The following is a 16,647-nucleotide window of genomic DNA, read 5'->3' on the forward strand; positions in this document are numbered from 1 at the left end:
ACAGCACTGCCATGCAAGCAGGCCATGGGAGCCCTGTCTCTGCCATGACATTCCTTAAGCCACAAAAATATGAGTTGTTATCAGTGAGCTGAAAAGCAGCTCAAAGAACTAACACAGACACAGAGTAAATCCCGCCAGCTTCTGTGGCGACCAAGTCCTAGATGACAGCCCTTTGGGGACCCCTTTCTGACACAGTGCAGTGTTCAAGAGTACTGTTCACTGGGGACAAGGGGCCGACTGTGCTCCTACAGCATGCAAATCATCCCATGGGGGAATTTCTCACTTGGGAAAGCTGAAGGGCTGGAGTTGCTATGCCAGGTAAATATCACTGATTTTGAAGGGCAAGTTCCAAAGAAAGGCAATTTCAAGTTACGCTGATGTCAAATACATACACGAATAAACACCATCAGTAGAACTACTGTCTTTGGTACACGGCCAGACCTGTTTGTAATAAGCAGCAGGGCTGTACTCCAGATGTTGCTGCTGGGAGTCCATAACCTTCCTGAGAGCATAACCATTAAAGTGAGCAATTCTACACACCCACCACGTCTTCCCACAGAATTCGATGTTGCCTGACAACACTCTTCTTCTTGGCCAGGCAGCCTGTTGCACAGCTACAGTTGAGTGCCTGCTACTGCCTTCTCAAGCTACAGTCTACTGCTGGCTGTTTTTCTGATGTTAGTATTCACAAGCAGCACTTTCCCTGCCATGGCACACACAAGTGTCAAGGGCAAAAAGAACAAGATTTCTCATCTGAAATGTAGGGAAGTACCATGACCAGCCGCCACCACCATCCTCAGCTTTGTTTTCATGCTCTTTTGCATCCCTTCACTGATTGTAATGGCTCACACTCCTCCCCATAAGACCAAAGAAAATGTTTTGCTTTCTTACCAGACAAATGTTGAGATACATAGCTATGTTCTGCAGCTGTATATTTCAAGTTGCTATTTAAACTGTGCAATCTGTCACCTAGGATCCACATTAGGGGATGTTGGGTTAGCCGCTTGCACAATGTCATGCTTTTAAAAGTAACGTGGGATCTTTACCAGCAAGGGAGCTCATGGTTCTGATTTCTGTCTTGCCTTCAGACCGAAGGGAACATTTGTGGCAGCACAAAGTCTGTGAAGACTCCTGTGCTACCTTCCTTTTCTGGAGGGGGACAGGGAAGAACAAGCGCAGATCACTAGCTCTCACACCAGGAAGATCCATACTGCTCTTTAGACCTGCAGTAATGGAGCATGCTTAGTATCTCAGCAACAGGTACATCTCACTATGACAGTCCTGGGATCACGATCTTCCATGATGGTTACCTACAGCTCCTTGTAGCATAACGTCCGGGTCACAGTTTTGCCAGATCTAGTTGTTTTGACTTTACTATATCAATTTCTTATCCTGTTTCTTCATTCCTTATCACTGAATGTTATAGCATTATGCATATAATATGTTACTAAAAATTAAGGTAATTGTTCTAAAGGATTAGCTTGAACTAATCTCGAGTGACCTCTCCTGTGGTTTTTCTGCACTAAATCAATAGCACGCGTCTGAAAGTTCAAAGGTAACAATTGCGCCTACAATTTTCCATAACTTTTAAGGCCCTGTCAGGATACCACAGCTGAAGTGAGATCCGAGCTTAACATGGAATTATGTGGTGAATCAAATATTGATTCTCCGTCAAGAAAGTGACAACAGCAACAAGCTTAGAGACACTTTCAGTGTAATCATATTTAGCCATGATAAGAGGTCAACAAAGTGCTGAGTATCTCGGAACTGGCATATGAAGCTGTCACTGGATTTGCCCTGGTATAAAATTCAGGATGTTAGCTGAGCCCTGACTTAGGGATACCCATATCACATAACCTGCAATTGAACAAGTTTTTTCACTGCATATGATTCAAGTCTTTGCTGAAATGAAGCTGTTTAAGCTTTGGATAGCATGGGTAGAACTTAGGACTTAAAACCATCTTTCTTTAATCATCTGAAGAAGCCATTTATGTTCACTGTAAACATTTTAAGTCCCTCCTTTAAAACTAGAACACAGACCATTATCAGCCTGAGCAAAGCTACAGTACAACTCCAGATCTGAAAAATGTCTTTGGTTTAATGAAGATAATAGTTCTGCAAATCTGTAAATATTGTAAATGGTTTTACAGTGAAACTTAGATTAACAAGGAGTCAAAACTTGAGCAGTTTAAGTGATGGTTCATTTTAACATTTCAGAAAATTTCAGGTTAGTGAAAATCCAAGTCCCTGGGGCTAGAATCAAGAGGTGACTCTAGGACGCCTTTCCCCATATGGTGAACACACACAGTTATTGCTAGTTCATTGCTCTGCACCAGAATGCTGGTATGTCGTTCACTTCTGAGTAGAATACCCTTAAAGTAGGATAATTTGACCTTGCAAGGGATTTGATCTGTGCTCCCCCCTTCAGAAACACAGGTTGCTTTTGCCATCCCACCTTTTTTCAAGCAGATTTGGTACAGAACAGCATTTTCCCAGTTTTGACAGGAACACTGAGGAATGAGCTACAGCTTCGACAACCGCTTGTTGTTGCTACTCCATAATTAGTATTGTTTGAACTAGTTGGCATTTCTCCTAGAACAGATTTCACACTCTGTGAATGAGGTTAATTCATTAGTTACATTTGTTTCAAAGCCTCTTGAGCAATCTAATCACTCTGTAATAGTAACTGACTGACCCAAATCTTTACCCAGTAAAATAATAGAATTTCATCCCAATTTGTTACCATAGGAAGCTTAACCTATTTAAGTTTTTATACTGACATTTCACTGCAGAGCATGACAAAGATAATTCAGGAAAACTTGATGTTTCCATATCTGTTTTCCATATGGGTTTGATTTCAGTCTTTATGGCAATGTCAGTATTAGTAGGCACAAAGATGCATCTCTAACACTCTATCTCCTGTATTTTTCCAGACACACCCTCCATATTAAACAAAACACTGTTCATACCAACAGTAATCACATGAACAGCCAGGGTTTAAGATCATGAGCAGACACTGAAACAGTCCAAGTCAAGTGAAATGTTGCTTACAGCTATCAGCTAGACTTCTCTTATAACTTCTCTTGGATGGGCCAGGAGTCCTTATATTCTTGGTTTTCTCAGTTAATCCCCTTTCTGCTAGGTCTGCAAATGAGCCTCTGTGTCTAGCTGTCTGTGATATCTGACTGTATTTATATTAAATCCTGACACAGATCAGGATAGGATGCTTCAACTCTTTTTTTTTTTTTCTTTTTTTCCCAATCAACATTTCAGCTACTAGTTTAGTAACTAAAAGCTAGTCCTGCCTAATTCCCATTTCAGCAGTCAGGAAAGCATGCTCCACCATGCCGTAACAAAGCATCAGAGGAAGATAACAGTGAGTATTTAAATGAAATTCCACGAGTGTTCTCCATTTCCAAGATCTGTACTTAAACGTCAGCTTAATGGATTGTGAACCTTGCCTGGAACTTCTCTGTGGAACTTTTCTACAATCATACTTCCATTAAGGTCAAACTCTGCTGCTTGCTTTTACTGACACATTTAGGCTCAGTTCCAAAAGCAAAATTTAATTGTCCATATGCCTTAAGTCCAAGTTCATCAATTGCATATCTTCAAAATTCTTTCCTACACTTTCTGTAGAGTTAGGCCATGGTGGACAGACTGGGAATAGCATGAAGTGGATAAGCATATTCACCTGATAGGAGCTAGAGCTGTTTGAGATGTTGATTCAATGCTGCTTTCCAGTTACTGAATACTTTCAAGGAATAAGGTACCGAAATCAGAATGAAACCATCCGATTTAGATTTCTGTAGTCACGGCAATGAGTGGATTTGCCAGATGGGGAGGAGGAGTAGGAGGCCGGCACAGATGGAACTTTGTTATAGACCTAAGCACAGAACCAACTGCATGGGAGCGTGGTGCAGTGCGAAGCTTCACCCTTGGAAAGCTTTCACCCTCAGAAAGGAAAACCAGTGACAGAAGGCTAACCTACACTGAGGCTGGGACCACTCTGTATTCTTTACTCAAAGCCCATCAGCCCTTCTATACTTGTAAAAATTGTCATGAAAATTGAGTTTCATGACCTCCCCAGACTCGGAGACGAGCACCAATTTCAGTGATCATCTCGCCTTTGACAAAAGCAGACCCAGAAAAGCTGTAAAGTGCCCCAGCTAGCCATGTCCCAGACCAAAGAAAAACAAATCTAAATTCGTTAATGCTCACAGCAGTGGTGCCAAAGTCATTTTCTTTGCCAGTTCACATTAAAGGTTGATGGAGCACTTCAGATGCCAGACTCTCTAGAACAGAGTTTAATAGCGAAGAGATGTATCCAGCATTGCTCTGTGCATCACAAGCAGCATTTCAGGCTAATCTCAGCTGCAAGCACAGGAAAATACTACTTATTGTTAGGGCCTTCTTACATGAGAAATCTAAGTAAACTGCAACAGTAGCTTTTATTTTACTTTGATTTTACAAAGCTTACACAAAAGCTATTATGCAGTAAAAAATCCGGGTTGCAAAAGCTTCACAGAAAGTCTATGGATCAGAGTATTACAAAAATGCTTCATATTAACACAGGGTTTTAATGCTCCAAATATTTGTGTGTAGCAGTTGCATTCACTTACAGTTGAGACTACTCTGGGAGTTGTTTTCCACATCTTGGCCTGCCATGAATTTTAGAGCTGGAAGAATACAAAGTGTATGGCAGCAGTGGAAACAATCAGCACCACATACAACAGAGGCTATTGCCTAACTCTTTGCTCTGATGCTCACTTTGGCATTTTCTGGAAAGATAAGTAATGTGAGGTAAAGCTTCTGCTCCAGATCAGGATAGAGGGAGGAAAAAGGGAGAATTATAGCTTTCATCTACTAGCTTTCTACATACGGTTAGCTTATTCAAACAATTTCAGGTAAATGAAAGCAAAAATCCTCTTACGTTTCACAAGTTTTTATCGTCATTAATACCCTGAGTGGCAGTCACTAGTGGAAGCAGAGACTATAGTCTTCCTGTTTTTTTTTTTTGTCCACTCAAGTGTTTCCTACTAGGATTAGAAAATAAAAACAAGAAAGCTAATAAAAATTATACCAATTTCTGTTGAGAAGGAAGAGGGAAGACGACACAGGTATGTATGACCATATTTGCCCTCTCCCCCTCAACTGTTCAAATGAGCAGAAGACAACTCTTGCAGTAGACAGCAACCAGCGCTGAGAAAGCTTTAGTCCCTCAGCTTCAGTTCAAGACTTCCCTTTCTGATGATCAGAATGGGAAAATTTGCAGTAAGTGATTATCTAGGGAAAAATAAGCTCCCTTTGGTAACTGAAACAATCAGCTCACTTTTACTGGTTGCAGCTTCCCCACCTGCAAGGGGACAGGGGAAGTCACCACTGAGACCACTCCACACTGCTGACACCCTGGGGATGTGGTGACAAGCTACCGTGTCATGTCCTCCCTTCCCTCTACCGTGTCCCCACCGTGTTCCCATCTGCAGATAACATCTTCCAAAGTATTTCTGGGAGAATTCACAGGCACTGACCCAGGCAGGGAGGTCGGGCTCCAGTGGTCCCTCAGCCCCATCCCTGTCCCCTGTACTCGTTGCTGACATAAAGACAGTTCATTTCATACTCATGTGAGGGTGAAGGCTATTTGCTGTTAACTAGGTATGTCTGTTCTTCAAGTAACACGTTCAGGAGTATCCAAAACTCAATCTCATATCACAGCTTCCTTTGTCACGGCTATAGTTTGTTTTTTGGTGTGAGCCATCACATCAAGAAGCTTAATGCCCAAGTGTAACTGGGACTATTTAAATATCAGATACTAGTTACTAAGTGTATGGCATAAATCGGTAGCAAGTGCTTACCTCAGGCATCATAGCTCATGTATTATGTGACAGAATTCACTTAGAGGTGACTGATAGAAGCAGCACCACAGCCATTAACTGAAGGATCTCCCTGTAGCCTTCACTCAGCTCTGTCAGGTCACCATGGGTTTACAAGCAAGACCTGCAACAGAGCATCAGTAGATAAGCCAGTGGACAAATGCCTGCTATGACACTAAGTGCTATTGCTTATGATACAATTAAGCACTGTTTTTTATGATACGCCCTTTCTTCCTCTTGCTGCCAAGCTTACCAGGCTTTTTTCTCTTAAGCTGTTTAGGTTAAGGATTCAGTTACAGTAGCAGAACAGCTATGTCCACCCTGGAGATCACATGATATGCATCACTTACATTCCCAGACCTTCTTAAATAGAAACAAAACAAAACAAAGCAGTTTGATTTTTTTAATATAGATCAATGAATTTGATAAATGCATTAAGTTTTCAAAAACCTTTATGTCTTCTGTCCTTAAGACCTATCATTACCAAGTAGCCAACACTTAAGACAAAGATTACTCAAAAAGATACACTATTTTAAAAATGCGAAAAGGTAGTTGCAGGTAACATAAACAACTGCACCAAGAAAGGAGCGTAGCTGCTTCTCAGCCATGCCAGGCCAGAGCTGTATATCCAAATAATGACATTTAATTTAAGTATTTTTTTGTGGCAAAAAAAAATTATTGAAATTATTCTATTCATTGCTGTGGTATATGTCAGTGGAATAGGTGGATACAGCTTTCCTGAGACCAAGGTGTCCTTATGCTGAACTGTTTTCTAGATTAAAGTTGGCTCCATGTTTTACAGCTTTGGAGTTTAAATCCATAAAATATTGATCCTAAAAATGGATTCATTGAGGTGAATGCCTAACTCCGTGTATAGCTGGCTTGCAAATGATATTCTTAATAACACTTGTTTATGCTAATGACAGCAATGCTTCGTTAGACCATAATTTATCTAGAGTACATGAGATATTTCTGACTGTTCCAGGCTTTTTGACTGAGAACGCTGTCGCTTGCAACACTGCTGTGTCTTTGGCTGGGGTCGTGACAAAGCTTGCAGGGCAACGCAGTATTTTACACGCTCAATGATATATGACAAAACGCAGCTGTAAGACTCGCACAGGTTAGTGCCTTGTGAGCACCGACACAGCTATTGCAACCATTACAGCTGTAAGCAATCTGGATAGAGCACTTTATGCACAAACCTCCTCATTCGATCCTTTCCCGGACTCCAGTGGCTGTGCGGAGCTCGGCAGCGCTGCGGGGGGGCCACCGGGCCATGCCCGGGCTCACCGTGAGGGGCTTCGCCAGCAGCCCCACCGGCCCGCCTGCCGCCAGGCCCTGAGGGCGCCGGCCGGCCCTCGCCGCGGCCTGCTCCCCCGCACCGGGGGTCTTCCTCCGCTTTGCCTGCGGGGCGAGCGGCTGCTGGCCGCAGGGGGCCACCCGCGGGGCAAGCGCCGCGTTCCGGGCCTCCCGCGGAGGCGGCTGAGGGGACAGTCGCCCTGAGGGGAGGCGGGGGAGCGACCGGGCTGGCCCCCATCGCGCCGCGGAGGAGCGCGACCCTCGCGCTACCTCAGCGCGCCCCTTCCCGCCCGACTACATTTCCCAGCGTGCCACGCGGCGGGCACGGCGCGGGCGGGGGGAGGTGTGCGGGGCGTGGCCAGAGGCCTGCGCGGTGACGTAACGCGGGGGCGCGGCCTGCGTGAGCGTGAAGCGGGCAGAGGAGAAGGACGTAGGGGGGGTGTAGCGGGGCGCGCGCGCGCGCGAAGGTAGTTGCGGGGCGGGAGGGGGCCCGGGGTCGTCCCGGTGGGAGCGGGGCCGCGTGCGCCGCCGCCGCCGCCACCCGCCACCGCGCGCGGGGCGCCGGGCACGAGAGCGAGGCTGGGCCGGGGGCGCGAGGCTGAGGAGGGGCCGGCCATTGGCTGTCGGAGCGCGCGGGGGGCGGCGGGACCGGCCGCTGCTGCGGAGTTGAGGCGGCGGCGGCGGCGGCAGCGGGGGCCGGCCGGGAGCTCAGCGGCACCCGCCGCGCTGCCGCCCTCCATGGGGCCGGGGGCGGCCGGCTTGCCCTGCCCCGCCGCCACGATGAAGTGACAGCGGGCGGAGAACGGCGGCGGCGGCGGCGGCGCCCCTTGCGGGCTGCGAGGCGAAGGGCTGCTGCCGGCCCGGCCCGGGGTGCGCGGCGGGGGGTCCGGTGAGTGAGGCGGCGGCGGCGGCGGCCGGGGCTCGCCCCCTGCGCGTCCCGCCTCCCCCCCCCCGCCGCCGCCCGCCGGCCTGCGCGGGGGTCTCTCGGTGCGGGGAGGGAAGGGGAAAGGCACCGGGCCGGAGCGGGCGACGGCGGCGGAGGGGAGCGGCCGCGCCATGAACTACCAGCAGCAGCTGGCCAACTCGGCAGCCATCCGGGCCGAGATCCAGCGCTTCGAGTCGGTGCACCCCAACATCTACTCCATCTACGAGCTGCTGGAGCGGGTGGAGGAGCCGGTGCTGCAGAACCAGATCCGCGAGCATGTCATCGCCATCGAAGGTGAGCCGGCGGCTCCGGCGCGGCGGGGAGAGGGGCAGGCGGCGGGGGGTGCGCCCGGTCCCGTTCCCACATCCCGTGTCCCCCCCCCCCCGTCCCCCCCCCCCCCCGCCAAGCCCATGGCCCTGCATGCAGGGCACTCGCGGGTTCAGTGGGGAGCAGCTGCCTGCGCCCTCCTGGCTGCCTTCCTTTCCTCCATCTCCCCCTGGCAGGCTTTTTCGGGGTTTGGGGGGGGTGTGTGTCGGGGGGGGGGGGGGGCATATCTTGGCCTGGTCCCCATCCATTCCTCTGCGCTGAATGCCCGGGGTAGCCCCCTCGGCGTGGGTTTCCTTTGGAGCCAAAGCGGGAGGGGAATTTGTTGAGAGCGCGGCTGGGAAAGGGCACTCGGCGCTGCGGGGAGAAGTTGTTGTGCTACTTGCCTGCTGCCGATGTGCAGGCGGAGCAGCAGTCTCGTTAGGACGGGGTTAAGGTGGTGATGCTCGCTTTGCCTGCGGAAGGGTTGCAGAAAATGCGATTTTTCTTCGGCGCTCCGTGCGGTTTCTGATGGAGACATTTAAAGTACGGGTTCTGGTTTAGTGGCGTTAAGTGGGTAAACGAGATGTACAACTGGATTACACAGCGGTAGTCTGTCTGTGCGGCAGTGTAAAAACAGGTTTGGAGGCAAGATGGAGATAACAGTCTTCTAAGATTAGATTTATACGCATCTATCCCCGAAGGAGCCGTACAGAGACTCTTGAACGGCTTAGGATGTCCAAAATAAGAAAAAAAACTGGGAAGTCTGCAGATCTGTTTCTTAACTGTCACTGGAGTTAAAACGAGCAAACAGTATTGACCAAGAACATGTATTTTAAGAAGAAATTTTTGGGTTATTTTGCATGATAACTTCCTAAGCTTTACGTTGTATACTTTTGCAATTGAAATAGTCTGCCCTTCTTCTGGAAGGGATTCAGGCGAGCAGAGTGTGATGTACAGCAGCTGAAATAGAGAGCTGCTTAAAACCATCTTGTGTTGTGTTGGCCTATCTCGTCCTTAAATTATATGTAATAAAAAAGTCCTGATGGAAAAGCTGCTATTGGGGTTGTTACTTGAAAGACTGTGTTATTCGTCTGACTCTTAAGCAGTGCAGCTTGACCAGACAGACATAATGTTTAAAGCTTTAAACATTTTAGGGGGGAGGGGGCAACCCCCCCCCTTTAGTGTCTTGTAGAGCGAGTCACTGAGCCTGGCAGTGCCTGTCACTTATTAAAGAACACAGTCCCCAGCTAAGTCTCTGCATCCGACTAAGTATGTGGTAGAGTTTTGTGCATGTTCTCTGTTGCATTAGTTGCTTTATTGAAATTGTGGTGTGTGGTTGTTGGCTTCTCGGAGTCTGGGTTGTCCCCTCCTGGGAGTCCTTCCCCTTTGCTCTCCTCTTCTGCTGAAGAGGTGGAAACTTATATATAGTGGGAAGGATACGGCACAGGCACCACTGTTCCTTTCTCGGTGCTACTGGTGTTTGGATTTCTGCGGGATAGATGATGCCTTCAGCAGAACTTTAAAAAAAAAAGTGGCAATTAATACATGTTTATGTGGTATAAATATGTTTCTTGAATAAGATGCTTGGGATATAGCGATGCAGCCAAGTTTGTGTTGAAGTGGGAGAAGGATGTGAAGCACTGTGTATAGTTATCTTCACAGCATGTGACTTATGTTAGTCTTTTCACGTATTAATGATTTGTGTTACCTAACTGTAGCTCAGTTCATGTGTCAATCACAAAGACTTTAAAACCAAAATAGCAGCCTGCAAATGTGTTTCAAAAGCAGAGCCGATGAGTAAAATTTTCATAGACAATTTGCTGTCTAACTTACGTTGGACACTGAGTCATGAAACCAGTAAATCTGATTCATGGGAAAGATTTATCCAGAAAAAGTGTATATTTTAAATCTCTTCTGTTCTGAGGGCTCTTCAACTGACTCTTAAACATTAAAAGTTGCATATATTTAAAAAAAATAACAACTCATTCCTTTAGATTGCAACTCCACCAGGTTGTATTTTTGGTAAACCTCCTTTATCTAACTATTTCTCACTGATGCCAGCTTTTAAACCTACGTGGTAGTGCCATGTTGCATGTAGGAAGAACTTAGAAATAGTCATTTGTTTTGCAGCTGTTGCAGTCCAATTTTGCTGCAAAGAGTTGAGTGTTATAATGATACTCCCCACATCACAAAACCTTTTGAGTTAGGGGTACTCAGCTTTTTCACTGATAGCGAGGAATCGTGGTGTGGTTGGCATGAGAAAATATTAAGTGACTTTTTGCTGAAATAGTTCCTTCCAGCGGAAGGAGACATGTACCCTTTAAAGAAAAGAATATAGTCTCATTAGTTGGGGCTGCTTTAAACTGTAACCCCAACCAACATGTGCTCCTTGAACAGCTCAAATAGTACCTTTCCTGCTCAAGAGAGGTTTGACAGATCTGGAGGAGAACATAGTTGGAATCTAAAGCAATTTGAGACTTATTTCAGTGAAGTGGAGACACTATTACTTATTCTCAGAATTTTCTTTTCAATATAGAGTGGCACTGTCTTCCCAACACTTTGGATTTTATTGGCAATGTAAGCTCTCTTTTTAGATTTTGAGCTCTACTATAGGAGTGTCTGGACACATTTGGCTGGACCAATGACTGTTGAAATAATGTGGAATTAAAACTGGCCTTTCAGCAGCGGCAATTCTTTATATTCAAGTACATGAGTTGTATCTAATCCTAAGAGAGCAACTACTAAACATTCCTAAATAGGGTCCTAAATTGACACGTCAATACTTTTTTGCACAGATTTCTTTCCTTGTATTATTCTAAGTTAGATGTGATACTGGGTAAAACAGTTCTGTGTGATATTAGTTAAACAGTTTTTCCTCATTGGATAAAAATGCTAAAAATTGGTTCTTTTCAGGTTCTTGCATTTCATGGAGTTGCAAAGTCAGCAATTTAAATGCATATGCTCCTATTTTATTTTCTTTGTATGAAATTCTTACTAAGTAGCCACACAATTTTAGATGCTGCCATTTAGGCTGTTAACTGTAGTAAAAACTGTCTTCACATGTTCTGTAGTTCACGAGCTTAGTTCCACCAGTAGATGCATCAGTATTTGATCAATATGTCCGGTATGTTGTGTGCTTAGAAATGGAGAGAAGAAAACATGGATTGACTTCAGCAGTCTTTAAATTGCTGGAAGCGTCTTGGGGTTTCAAGGTATGATGGTCTTAAAGTGTGCATGTAGATATGTAAGGGTAGGTAATAGCTGAATATGTCAGTTCCAGTTTCTATCATCCAGGCTGAGAGTAGCTTTACATTGTTATAAAATTTTAAGAATGATGCAAAACCAAGTAAAGACTGTGAAAAAGTTAATTTCTAATCCTTCATGAAGGGATTTTAGAACAATTTAACAATGTCAATGTCATCTTGGCTAATAGTCTATAAAAACACTTTTGCTAATATTACTAACAGATACTAATGCAGCAAGTGTTCAGCATCTGAAATAGTTTCCTATCCTTTTACACAGTGGCAAGCCCATCAAAACAGATTCTGCTTCACAAGCGGGTTCGAGCAGATTTTCTGAACTGGGAAATATCTTTAATCCTCTACTAGTAAAACAAAGCCTTAATGATGAGGCTTAAGATACCGGCTTCAGTGTGCCTTGCGAGTATTTTGAAGATCTTCCCTGTGGCCTGTGCATTTTTTTTTTTTTATTTCCCCTCTCTAAATGAATAGGAAATCTGATTTTTTTTTTTTGTTTGTTTGTTTTGATCTAAGGGGAAGTTGTTGCTTTAATTCTTATGGGTGCCATACCAGACATTATTCAGTTATGAATCGCTGTGTTCCAGCACATTTTGTGATTTCTATTCTGATTTTTCTGTTAAAAAAAAATAGTTGAAAAGTGTGTTGTGAATGCTAGTTTGAGTTTTGAAATTATGTTTATTAAGTATTTCCTGGGACTTCAGAAATAATCTAAGTCTTAGAGAAAGTATGAGATCCTCACACTTGGAAATTACTTGTTTAGGGCAGTGCAGAGATCCTGATGCACTTGGGGGAGTGGGTGGGAAGAAATGGTAGAAGGTATAAACCTTGCTTTATTTTTTTTTCAGTCACTTTTATAAGTACGGTTTCATGAAAATAAAGTAATTTAGAGTGGAGCTAAAACTCTTGAATTGCATATGCATTAGGGGCATCTGTCATTAACTGATGTGGGACTCCACTTGGTGGTATTCCCTGTCATGGCCATTCTTTTCTGGGAGCATTCTAACTTTGCAACTCCTTAAATGCCGGTATCAAGTATGTTGGGGGGGGCAATGGTATCGTAGGACTACATCTTATAGGAGAAGTTATACTCAATTTTGGAGCTAAGGTAACAATAGCATTTTAACGCTTCTGTTGCTACTGAAGTCTGAGACACATGAGTTGAAAAATGGATGTACTGTAAAAGCATTGTTTTCTGTTGTGAAATATAAGACTACAGCTGTTTTTCCTGCTTAACGTACTTGTTCTCTCCTACTTGATGATAGAAAAATGACAGGCCCATCAATGATCAACCTTCTTTGGCTCCCTATTATGGAAGGAGTATCATTATTAGTTGACTTTTAACTTGCCAGCTTAGTGATAAGATGAGGGTGAATCACTGCTGTATACTAGCCTCTTCTTAATAATGTGAGCCTTCCTGCAGGTGTACAAATAGCTCATGACAAGGAGCAAAAGCTGACTGTAGCACAAGACTTGGCAAAGAGTTATATCAAGCTGCAACTTGGAAACGATGATAGTCACTCTGAAAACTGTCTGAATACCAGTCACTCCTTTTACTTAGCTATTTTGTTGAAACAGACTTAGGAGATCCAGCATCTGGGGACTCCCATGCAAGAAAATAATTAAGTCAGGCTCTTGAGGAGGGGAGTTTGGGTGTATGTTGTATTATTTCAATACATCAAAAGAATGATAGTATAGTTCAGATATTTAGGCATAAATGACCGAAGCTGAAAAAACCCAAGTATTGCATGAGACAATTGCATCTTGAAACGTTAATGGCAATCATCCTATTCAAGCTTTTGTTACCGTTGTGCCTTTTTGAACTGTGGATCAAACTATATGATTTGAACTGATAAAACTGATTCTCCAAGCGGCCATCTCATTTCAGATTTCTGGGAGAGAGGGCAACAATAGAGCATGTTGGGAATGTGCTTTTTTTGTTTGTTTGCTGGGGGATTAAATTTGTGTGATTTGGATGTAGGGAATCTGAACACATTATCTATACCTAGTGCGTAAGTGCATCTAGGTGAATTCTGAGCTTGCATATACACGATAAGCATTGACTTGGGTAGTGATGGTTGCTTTTAAGAGCCAGTGCAATATGTTTGGAGCAAGTCTCTTACTGCCTTTTTCTGCTGGTTGTGCATGTGCGACTTTGTGTCCCGAGTTGTGCGTTAACCTAGCTAAAAGGTAGCATTTTTCTGCTGTGATTCTGTCTTGCTGTCTGTAGACCTTCAGTGAGGACAAACTGATGAAACACAGTACATATTTTGTAGTTTTGGTGGGTAGTATCAAAATGGAAAGACATTTCTTTTTAACATGGAAAGTAGAAGACTTCAGCATATGAATAATGAAGAAAATTCAAATGCTTTGCTTTGCTTGCATGGTGAATTAAAAGTTAGGTTTGATAGTTGTGTCTTAAGTTACCGGAATGTCTTATTCCGAGTCGAAGTGACTGTGCTTTCTGACTTTGTTACATGCTTCGTTGCTGTTCTCAGCAAAAGCTGCATGATTAAATATCAGATGTGTTTGAGTGAGTGCATAGAAGTTACAAGTCAAGAGGACAGCCTTAAACCATTAACTTTTGAGGATAACTTTTTTCCTGAGGCAAAGAAGGAGACATGCTGTGGATCAACTGATGTTGTTGGAACAAATGTGTTGTGAGGCTTTAGGTTTTTCAGAGAGTGTGCCGGGCTTCTCCCACCGTTTGCTTTGGGGGATTAGTTTAAAGCAGCATGCAATAATGCTGAAACAAAAGTTCACGCTGCTGTGTATACAGATCACGGTTTTTATTTCTATTTAAATTGGCAAACGAGTCTTACTCCCTAAGAAGAGGGGGCACTCAGCAATGCAGCAGATTGGACATTTGATTCGCTTTGGCTGATCTCAGGCGCTTGGGAAAAGGAAACACACCTTGTAACATTGGTTGCTGTGTTTATGTTTTGCATTGTACTTTGCCAAGGCCAAAATGGCAATTGCAGTTTCCTGAAGGTGACGTAGGTGCTCAAGCTAAGTATCTTCACAAGATTTATTTTCTAATAAGGTATATTATCTGACACTTGAGGTATCCATAGTCTTAGTCTTTACCACCTGAAGAAAGTGGTTTGAATCTTGGATCACATGGTGAAAACTGATGTGGGAATATGATGTATTTCATTAATTGCAAATATTAAGGGTTGCACGTACAAACATACTGTAGTCTGACTGTTGTAAGTGAAATTGAAAACCCCACTTTTTTGGGGAGAATGATCAAGATTGGAAATAGTGTCAGGCAGATGAAGAACTTCACGTCAGACCTCAGGAACACTCTGTTCTCTACTGCATCACAACTGGGAATTGGTTTTGTCCTTACCAATAAGCAAGGTAAATGGCAGTGTTGATATTTCTGGCAAATCTTTGAAGAAAAGGTAATGTAAGCTCCAAAAATCTTAGTAGCTGAAATGGAGAACTTGGTTGCATCTCAACAGTGTGACCTTCTGCTGACAGTGCATTTCAAACATCCATTTCTGCAATTGATAGTTTTTATGTTAAGGGTATTCTTTGTGACCTTCGTACACATAGCTTTACATCATTTGTGGAAGAAATCGAAAATGATTACTTAGTAATCTACAGTGGATAAAGTTCCCCTAGACTGAGAGAGAAGGTATTGTATTAAATAGTTTTGATAATCCTAACATCTGTGGGAATAAGAGATTTGTCTTCTGTAATATTAGTTTTTGTCCTTGGCTACCTTTAAGCGCTGTTTGTACTTCATGTCACCTATATGGAGGGAGAACTGTGGCTAAACTTCTCTTTTGTAGTCTCACTTGTCCTCGTGGCGTGAAATAATTGAGCAAAGACAGTGCCAGATGTGGACAAGTTGTGAGATGCTGCTAATTTTTGATTTAAAGACTTCTGGGAATTCTGTACCATCAGGACTTAAATACAGTTTCATGGATGTCATCTCTATACGGAGAGAGATGTACGCATGGAGCCCCGTGGTGAGGGTGAGTGGGTGCCCCGCAGGGGCCACTGCCCGGGCACGAGCTGGAAGAACAGAAGGTGAAGGGCAAAGATCCCAAATAGTGAGTCTCTGACTTGGAGCAGGAGGCTCAGACCAGTTTGGTTTGGGAATGGTACTGGGAGCACCACCCCACAGGCTGAGAACACTGGTGTGATGAGTTGTGCCTGTTCCTGTGCAGGACAGCAGCTTGGCCCGGGCGCCTGGGTCCCTCCTCCTGTGCCTGGCCTTGGTGGGGTGTGTCTTGGGGGCTGTTCTATTTTTTTGTGTGTTTCAGGTTTAGTGTGTGTGTTTTTTTTTTTTTTTTTAAATATAAATTCCTACTCAGCACTGGTGAGGCCACCTGGAGTACTCTGTCCATTTCTGGGCTCCCCAGGACAAGAGAGGCATGGGCATACTGGAGAGAGTCCAATGGAAAAAGTCAAAATGAAAGAGCTAACTTGTGATTATCTATTGTGCTGGTTATCGGGCATTTCACTTATTTGTTCGTCATGTTATACTTAGCGCTCTGCTAGCAATGCTCACGTTCATATGTTTTGGGGTTTTAAGTCGTTGGTATTGAACCTTGTTGCTGTCCTAGAAAATTTAGTGTTTCAATGCAGTGAGAAGGTACAGTTCAACTGCAGTCATAAACTCTGGAGCCTGTGGGTACAGGGCAGTGAATAGCTTTTGGAGTGATGAGGTTAAACTTTTAAAAGGATTTTATAAAATCAGGAACACTTCAATTCTCTTCTGTCTATATGGAAAGACTTCTCCACTACTACTTAGTCTTCTGGACAGAGCTTTTGATCCGAAGTTGTTTGCAGTTAATTTGTATTTCTGTTGTAATTGTGATAAGGTTAGAAATGCTGCATGAATCTTGTGATTAATGTTAGAAATAACGTAACAGTGCCATCTCACTTAGATGTATTTGGGCTACCAGGGATCTCTGGCTTCTTAGAAAGTTTGTTTCAAATTTCTAATTCCAAGGTGGAAACAAAGAGGTTG

General features: G+C 44.1%; 2 protein-coding genes across 2 annotated transcripts in view; one reads left to right on the top strand and one right to left on the bottom strand.

The window, feature by feature from the left end:
- The window catches only part of TRPM8 (transient receptor potential cation channel subfamily M member 8), a 151,426-nt gene extending 145,546 nt beyond the window's left edge, over positions 1-5,880 (bottom strand). The window contains exon 1 of the mRNA XM_050900362.1: positions 5,856-5,880. Coding sequence (XP_050756319.1) covers positions 5,856-5,867 — 12 coding nt within the window. The 5' untranslated portion in view covers positions 5,868-5,880. The remainder of the gene's footprint in view (positions 1-5,855) is intronic.
- Positions 5,881-8,228: 2,348 nt separating this feature from the next.
- AGAP1 (ArfGAP with GTPase domain, ankyrin repeat and PH domain 1) overlaps positions 8,229-16,647 on the top strand; it is a 385,969-nt gene continuing 377,550 nt past the window's right edge. The window contains 1 exon segment of the mRNA XM_050900363.1: positions 8,229-8,391. Within this exon segment, the coding sequence (XP_050756320.1) occupies positions 8,229-8,391 (163 nt within the window).

This window comes from Gymnogyps californianus, chromosome 7 (assembly GCF_018139145.2).
Source record: "Gymnogyps californianus isolate 813 chromosome 7, ASM1813914v2, whole genome shotgun sequence".
Taxonomy (NCBI): domain Eukaryota; kingdom Metazoa; phylum Chordata; class Aves; order Accipitriformes; family Cathartidae; genus Gymnogyps; species Gymnogyps californianus.